General features: G+C 44.1%; 1 protein-coding gene across 2 annotated transcripts; it reads right to left on the reverse strand.

Moving 5' to 3' along the window:
• Positions 1-665: 665 nt before the first annotated feature.
• TSPAN1 (tetraspanin 1) lies at positions 666-7,856 on the reverse strand. Of its 2 annotated transcripts, XM_088471615.1 has the most exons (8): positions 7,748-7,856; positions 4,568-4,632; positions 2,806-3,015; positions 2,344-2,418; positions 1,945-2,043; positions 1,714-1,854; positions 1,423-1,506; positions 666-1,217 (listed from the first exon to the last, which is right to left on the reverse strand). In XM_088471615.1, the coding sequence occupies exons 2-8, from the start codon at positions 4,622-4,624 to the stop codon at positions 1,152-1,154; spliced, it is 732 nt and encodes a 243-aa protein (XP_088327741.1). In that variant the 5' UTR covers positions 4,625-4,632; positions 7,748-7,856; the 3' UTR covers positions 666-1,151. The 2 variants fall into 2 exon arrangements, with proteins under 2 accessions (XP_088327741.1, XP_088327742.1); XM_088471616.1 differs by lacking the exon at positions 2,344-2,418.
• Positions 7,857-8,612: the final 756 nt, after the last annotated feature.

The following is an 8,612-nucleotide window of genomic DNA, read 5'->3' on the forward strand; positions in this document are numbered from 1 at the left end:
AGTTATCAGGCCCCGAGATTTCTGTTGCTGGCCCTGCCTCAGCAGTGCAATCCCTGTACCTATTGCAGAATATCAGTCTGTCCCTGATGTTTTTCCTGGAGAGACGTGGCTTCTTTGCTGCCCTTCTTAACACCAGGCCATCCTCCAAAAACTGTGGCAGGGCATGCTGGAATGTACAGTTCCACAGAAGCTGGAGAGCCACATGTTAAAAATCCCTACTCTAGACCAAGGCCTGTCTGATTAAAAATAAATAATAATATCAGACAAATGGTCAGAATTATGAAGCTCTTAGTGAACTTGCAGGGAGTGCAGCATCTATTACTTCCCATCTACAAAACATGCGGCATCACCTGCAGGTGGTCTTACATTACATCGCAGAGTCCCTTCCCCCTAAATTGTGCTAAGGGCCGGGGTCTGACACAGTGATCCTCCTCTTTTGACAACATTCTGGGGGAGAGCTGCTCAGAGCCTGTAAAAGGTCCTAAAAGGAAACCAACATTGATGCATTACAATAGTGTGTTTCAGCTCCGTACAGCCATGTGGAAATGGATAATGGAATTTGTGAGCAGAGATGGCAGTGACCAAGTGGGTGAACTACAGCCCGCAGGTTCCAAATCCAATAACACTCCATATCCAGCACATACTTAAAGACAAGTTTGTGAAAGTTACAGAAAAAGACCAGCTTTATTTACAATCCTTCATATTAACTATATTACAGTCCACAGGAACGAGAATCAGGGATAAATAAGTCACACTCAGAGTTCCTGGCATTTTGGCACTAGAACCGGGCAACAAGGAAACAGCAGTAACAATGCAGTCATACAAGAGGCAATCGCTCTAGAATACACGTCTGTGGCATTTGGGTTCAGGAGTCAGAGTCTGCCACAAGCAATGACTGTCTGTGGGGGATTTAGTAGGGCGATAAAAAGGGTACAGACAAGATTTAATGTGGGCACCAAACATATACATGAAGAACTTCTTATAAGATGACTCAAATGGGATTTTTCAGGTCCAGAACCAGTTCCACTAGTAAAGTGCAGTTATAAAGTCAGTCAGGCCAGCTGTAGTCATATTGCATAGTCACTGCTCCTCGTTTTGAAATGTCGTTCACACAGTGTACAGGGAAGTTACTCTGTGCAGTCTTCAGGACGTTAGTGACTGGTCCCCTTCTTGTCTATTCTGCAGTACAGATACATAGACACGACCATCGCCGCCAACTGCAAAAGGAAGAAAACATTAAGCATCACAGCTCAGCTCTAGGGGGCCACAGGCTAAAGATACCTGCTTCTAGGAAGCAGACATGTATCAGAGTCCCACGGATGAGGGCTGGACTAATAATGCTGAGAATACGGCCTGCAAGTCCGCCAGGAACCAGGCTGTATGTGGTCAGAAGATAGCAACCTCCACTGTACGTCCTCTTACCTCCAATGCACATATCCCGGCTGCCACACCACCCACTATGGCTGCATTGGACTTCACCAGGTCCAGGATCTTACCAAAGCAGCCCTGTATAAAAGACCGGAGACCTGATCAGTATGAATACAGTGCAGTAAGTTACAGACAAACCCCTCCCCCCCCCCCCCCAAATGTCTACAGAACAGAGTTCCCTACATTACACACATGCTGCCCCACATAAAACACTGTTACAGGAGGGTGAACCCCAACATCATTCCACACCCCATGAGGAAGGATCTGTAATTATAACAAACTTGCCTGTATTTCACTCGAGGCTGCATTATGCTCACTACAGGATGTGAAGTTTGTGGTACAGCATGGCGGTGGATACGATCCGTTCCGCTTCAAAAACGGGGAATCCGCAAAGATGGTGTAATTTGTCAGACCACAACATTTGAACTGGAAAGGAAAAGGGGGAGATTCAGCATGTGCGATAAGGGTGAGGGGAATCTATGAAATTATTATATAGTAGTCATTAGCTGCTCTTACATCAGTCATCAGTTTGTCCCAAGAATTGGTCACTTCCGCATTACTTCCATACTGTTCCTTTATAACTGGAGTCAGAACAGACAGCAAAAAGCTTTCCGCCTAATAAAAAAAGAAATAAATAGAAAGTATTGCTATTCTGCAGTAGATACCATGCAGTCAGCCGAACCACCCGAGACAAATCCATATGGTCCCGACTTCTCCAAACCCTAAACACATTACTACAAGTGACATTTCCCAGAGTGCTCAGCAATAGCGGAATGGGCAAAGGGATCACAAAGCTTTAAGCTTCCAAGAAACTACCAGGAATAAATCACAAAATTCAGGAAGAACAGCCTTACACATCTACTGATCTCCAATGGAGAGACTTTAACCACTACCCCACACACACAGAAACTTTACCACAGAGGAATATACAAGAGCAACCACAGCACCAGCCACCTCTGCGATGAAGATTATCAAGACAATGGTGAAGAACTGAAAAATAAATTGAAGAAAAAAAAAAAAAAAAAAAGTTATAAAAATACCAGTAATTTATAGTCTTTACACAGGCAGCAGTAAGTCATGTTCTTATTTCACCGGCTCTTGTTGGGGCAGGAGAAGTTGGGTCATACTTAGACTTGGTGCTGCCCAAATCATTGATAATATGTGGATAGGGTTCACTCTGCAATCTCAGCCTACCAAGACCAGTAGAAAATATTTATGCAATCCCAGGTTTATGCCGAAAAGGCAGCCAAATCAAAGATCCCGATTTTAACTTTAAATGATTTAATATTTTCTTTTGGCACCCAAGCAAGTATTCATTATAGAACTATATGTGTCAGCCGCTAGTGTAAATACTTTCCCAAGGACCCATTGTCTCACTATGATCAGTAGGCACTTGCTCTCTTTCTGGGCTCCACAGCATCCGAGGAATCCCAATATCACCAGCAGCGCCCCGATGGCTATCAGGAAGTACCCAACGTTCACAAACTGAGAGGCAATATTATCTGGTAGAGTTCCAAATATTTTTAAGAAGGTGCCGCTGTCCACAGAGACCCAGATCCCAACTGCGAGCAACGCTCCTCCAGCCAGCTAGAAGACAAGAGGAGAGTAGAAGTCAGATGTTAGATTCATACATAAAAGAAGGGGTCACCAACATCAGCGAGATCATGGTTACAGAAAATATACATATTACATTGTGCACAAGGTCAATGAGATAGTTTACGGGGGAAAAAAAAATCGATTCAGAGAGGAGAATGTAGTGAATGATCAGTCGGGTAACTAGACACCAAGAAGAAGCCATCTCTTATTCTTTACTCTCTATCCACTTAGGGGGTCTATTTACCAAGCCTTGGATGGAGATAAAGTACCAGCCAACCAGCTCCAGTCATGTTTCAAAAACAGCCTGTGGCATGGCAGTTAAAGTACCAGCTAATCAGCTGCTACTTTATCTGTTTACTAAGCCTTGGATGGATATAAAGTGAACAGACCCCTTATTCACTGATAAATCAAGTCCGTACAGTAGAATTACAGGACACCTGGTAATTAGGGGGTAGTACATAGCATAGATATTGAGAAAGTGGGTTATTTCAGGGAGTTATGAAATCCTGGTAAAGTTACTAGTGTCTGATTGCAGTAAGTTTCACCCCTCTACTAGCACAGGTTCTCCCCAGAATGCAGCAGCTGTCTCCAAGTACCCATTAAAAGATGATGGGAAATCACCATTGGAAAAAACACACAAAGGACTGTGTATGTCACCAGGTAGGATCCTCACTCTATCCCATGTAATATAATGCCAGGCATTCTATTAACAGAGGAAAATTATATATATATATATATATATATAATCTCCTCCATTGTCCCTTGTAATCTCTGACACAGCCACACCAAGGAGAGTAAAAAGGGACACAGAGGACTTTAAACATCATGTAGGCAGAACAGATGTGTGTTCCCACAGCACAATAGCCAGGAATCAGTACGTTAATAAAAGGCTCTCTGTAGTAAATGCTCCATTCAGCACTTTATATTTTTTGGCACCATGTTCTCTCCATTCCTTCATTTGCCACTGGAATAAATGCAGACTGACATAACAAGCATTGGGGAACACTGCTGCAACAGAGACACTGTGCCCTCCTTAGGTGGAGCCATTACTCCCCTCTTGACCAGTTCTCCCCCCACCCCAAATCCAATCCTCAGGACACCCAATTCCTCTCACAGATCAGCAGGTGATGCTAATTATTTAAGATGCATCATTCTAAGACTACATCTGTGATCCACACTAAGCTCTTACTAGTAGGATCTGCTCTACCCTCTGATTTGTCCCCCTACCTATTTATATAAAAACAATCAGGATAATGGGAAAGCTGGGGCTTGACATTTGAGGAGGTGATCACCAGCCCCTCCCCAAGACAGATCTGTGATGTGTGTGCCACCCCCTGTACAGGGTGCTCTTCAGATATATACGCATCAGTGTTTATAACGTGTCGTATTTCTACTGCTCAGTTCTTGGCAACGTCCAGGAAAGTGTATTTGCTAAATAAACACCTCTGATGTGAGATGGGTTGGGAGAGAGAGAGTAGTGGCGTTAAATCTGCATTGTACATGTTGTATGCCTGGTGTGAGGAGAGATCAGGGTTATACTTACAAAGATGGCCAGGTTGAACAAGACCATCAACACCTTGATACAAGTGAAACAACTCATGGTTCTGTCTGGAAGAGATCAGAAAAGAGATGGTCAGAATCCCAGGTCAACAGAATGACATTTATCTGATTAATAACAGATCAGAGGCAACACGGTCATCAACATTATGCAGGAGAAGCTTCCCGAATCCCAGAATGAGCCCCCAGGAGAGACAATCACAAGGTTAGAAGCTTCATATAGTTCAACCAAGAAATACTGACACTTTGAAATGGGCAATCCACTGTGTGCAGGGGTAGGAAGCATTTCTTACCAATAGTAATCTGTGCACTATAGTCTCACCAATACAGGATACCCACAGTATTAAATACCATTTCATGGTAAAATCAGAGCATCTTTAGTCACCGGTATTCTGGGGCACAGTCACGTGGCTTGATAAGGTCATAATGTACATTTACTACATACAGACAGAACCCCCCCCTCCCCCTTTCCACCCATGGGTATAGAAAGAGTTACTCTTCCTATTAGAGTCATTCTATTCCCCCAGATGGGAACCAAGTGGAGGCTCTAAATAAAACCCAATCAATAGATTATTTATAATTGATCATAAAAAGGCTTGAGCTCCCATAATTCTAGTATTTTCCTCCACATGAAGATTAAAGTCAGCGAGCTCATCCACTTCTTAGTGGGGGTATTCAATTTGGAGCGAAAAGTCCGTGCTGGACTTTTCGCTCCACATCGGAGGTTTGTCGGGGATAAAGTATCGGGCGCGTTCCCGCTTTATCCCCGTATTCAATTAGGAATCAGCGAAAACGAGAGCTGGCGGGAAGGCATCGAAAAAAATTTGGGAAAATGTTCCTGGGATCCCCCTAAAGATGTCCAGACATATGGGATCACTATGGGTACCCCCATTTTGCCTGCTGAAGGGAGTTGGGGTTTTAAAATAGCCGTGGCAGGTGCATAAAATGCGCCTGTGAAGAATAGCACTTTTTTTTGGCAAAAAAAAAAAAAACTAACTAGTTGCATCAAATTTGGGGGTACATGAAAATGAGTGCAAGCATATTTTTAAGTTCCTAAATTACATTTTTAAAATTCTTCAAAACACACCTGGCGCTACTACCCGCAATGAAGAAAAAAACAAAACAAAAAAAACCCCTACCGCATATATGGGGACCCCTCTGGAATCAATTTGGCTATTTTAGAAGAAGTTTGATCCCCATTTTTTTTAGCACCCCCAAAAATAAAGTAATTTTCTTGGGGTGTCTTTTTTTTACAATAATTATAGAGGACATTCCCAGGGGTGCAGGCTAGTTTTTTTTTTTAAGCCTGCACCCCTAAACCCCAATTCTGCACTTTTTTTCACCATGTAAAAAAACAAAAAAATGGTGAAAATTTATCCTCGATTTTTTACAAAGACTTTTTGCACCGGAAATTGAATACAGGGATAATTAAAACAGGCGAAAATGAAGTCATCGGCAAAAAAACCCATCACAGATAACGGGTTTCCGCACCCAAATTGAATACCCCCCTAAGTGTGTCAGGGGTACAATGCAACAGTGCGGAGAGCAACTCTCCTACAGCAGCTCTAGTTTGTACAGAGACAGCCATGCATTGATAGTCTTCCGGCCACTTATATATGTTCTGATACAGCTAGACATTTATAATAAGGAATTTTTTTTCCACATTTACTGAAGATTTCTGGGGCCCCCCCCCAGAAATCTTCAGTAAATGTGGAAAAAAAATAGATTGCAAAAAAAAAAAACACAAAAAAAAACACACACACACACACACTAGTGTGTTGACCAGTGGAAGCTCCACAGGTGGGGCTGCAGCACAGTCCAAAATTCAAATAGGGGAGCCACACCAACTGCCCTTCCAAAACAACACCTGCAGGACTCACTGGCAGTTGGTGTAGTTCCCCTATTTGAGTTTTGGACTGTGCTGCAGCCCCACCTCTGGAGCCTCCAATGGTGGGTTCAATGTTCTGCAATTTCTGTATGACAGAGTCCCAGTGCCAACGCCCAAAGTGACCCAGCCCTGCTCAGTCTTTACATGATGACAGAGGAATCTGGGCACCCAGACGGCACAATAACCAGGGAAAGGGCAATAATAAATCCAATACATGAATATGAGAGGCAGACACTAGATTACCCAAATAATGACTTTAAAAGCTTTGCACAAACAGTTTGTATATAAACATTTTCCCTTTTAGAATGTCTCAGCTATATTCACCAGGATGCATCACATCAGTTACTGTAGATCAGTGGTTCTCAAACGCAGTCCTCAGGACCCCACACAGGTCACATTTCCCAGGTCACCCAGCAGGTGCACAGGTGTAGTCATTACTCACTGACACGTTTTAAAAGATCTACAGGTAGAGCTAATTATATCACTTGTGCTTCTGTGAGGAGACATGGAAAACATGCACTGTTTGGGGTCCTGAGGACAGAGTTTGAGAACCTGTGCTGTAGATCATGGAAACCCTCAGACTAACAGGCACAAATGGAAGCAGGTAGCATGGTGTATAGAGGTTAGATCCTATACATAGACTTCCTTCCTAGCAGTAGAAAGTTTCCCAACAAGTCTTAATAAAGAAAATCAAAAGACATGTAGCAGTATCAAACGGTGCCAAATTACAGGCTTTATGTGGTGAGGACTGAAATGGGGCAACACCAGAAATCCCTCTGCATTCTTCTAATGGTTGATAGATAGGATGATAACAGCCAATTGTACACTTATTGTATACACCCCACAGACCGGCATCACTCCCCAACAGGTATAGAATGGGTTAACTACTGGCTCAGGCAGGACTAGTTATTGGTCTAATTGGCCAGAGATTATTCCATGTATAGCACAAAGTTTCCACAAAACAAGTCAGGATTATTCCTTCCCCAAAACACATCCATGGTTATTACTTATTTACTGGTTAACACAGTACAACACATCTTTATATCATATGGGAGAGAGAAACAGGAGATTAACCATCAAAAACTCTACAAGTGCTTCTTCCCACATATATAGCAAATATTACATATATTCCTTTGCACTGAAACAACCTACAAATCCCACAATACAATGGCTACATATGAAAAGCTAATCCCTTAGGGTCTGAGCTACGGTAACTCACCCTGAACTTGCCTCTGACCATGGAACTATAAACCACAAGTACAAGAGATAGATATTTACCTGCACTGCTAACCAGCCACTGGGAAATAATAAGGCACAGTCCAAAGCGTGTGCTCTGCTATTCTGAGCCTCCTCCACCTTATAACAGGCGATGTACCCAGAGGCTGGGGGCTGGGCAGTGGGCGTGGCTGGAGCTGACCAGGTGTGTCAGGGCTGCAGGTAAACTCTCGTTTCCTCTCCCATTGCTGAAGCACTTTGGAAGTTTGAGGCTGTGATTTGCAGAGCAGAGTTTCTGGGTGACAGGATCATTGCGTACAAAGACGCACCATCAAACTTCTGAGCAATCTGTGGTCACCTATAATGTTCATCTGAAGTAAGACGCAGGTGCCGGTGAAACTGAGTACAAGGACACAGTTGCTGACTGCGACATGCCCACAAAACGTTCATGAAATGCCCGCATTTGAGTCGATCCCCCCTGTTACAGTCTCTGACAGTCAATCAATCTGCATCCAAATCCTCACTGTGGGCCTGATTCAGAGCCGGATGCTCTGACCAGAGCGCTCGCTCTAAATCAGGGCCCTCCTACCTGTTCTTGGAGCGGCCTCATGGATGCTCGCATAGCTGTGGGTTACCACCCACAGCTATAGCGAGCGTCCATGATGATGGTCGCAATGGTCAAGACCATCGCGACCATCGGGCTTGCGACGAGACCCTGCGGTAGGGTCTCGCTGCCGCAAGCCCTGTTGTGATTTTGGCTCTATCAGAGCCAAAATCGCTCCCACTGACATCACTACTGATGTCAGTGGGGCCGGACTCAGACGGTAGGCGTTCCCATGGGAACGCCTCTGTCTGGCAGCCACACCCCCCTGGCACGCCCACCAAAGGGGGCGTGCTGTCAGTCACCATCGACAGCACGCCCCCTTTG

This window comes from Taudactylus pleione, unplaced genomic scaffold (assembly GCF_031769625.1).
Source record: "Taudactylus pleione unplaced genomic scaffold, aTauple2 ptg000115l, whole genome shotgun sequence".
Classification (NCBI taxonomy): Eukaryota; Metazoa; Chordata; class Amphibia; order Anura; family Myobatrachidae; genus Taudactylus; species Taudactylus pleione.

Bases quoted from the DNA above. Each gene is read 5' to 3' on its own strand.
- TSPAN1 (XM_088471615.1), bottom strand. From the start codon at position 4,624: ATGAGTTGTTTCACTTGTATCAAGGTGTTGATGGTCTTGTTCAACCTG. The intron at 2,419-2,805 runs GTGAGACAATGG...TTTATTTTTCAG, and splicing joins GCAAGTGCCTACTGATCATA to TTCTTCACCATTGTCTTGAT. The intron at 2,044-2,343 runs GTAAAGTTTCTG...TTTTTTTATTAG, and splicing joins CTCTTGTATATTCCTCTGTG to GCGGAAAGCTTTTTGCTGTC.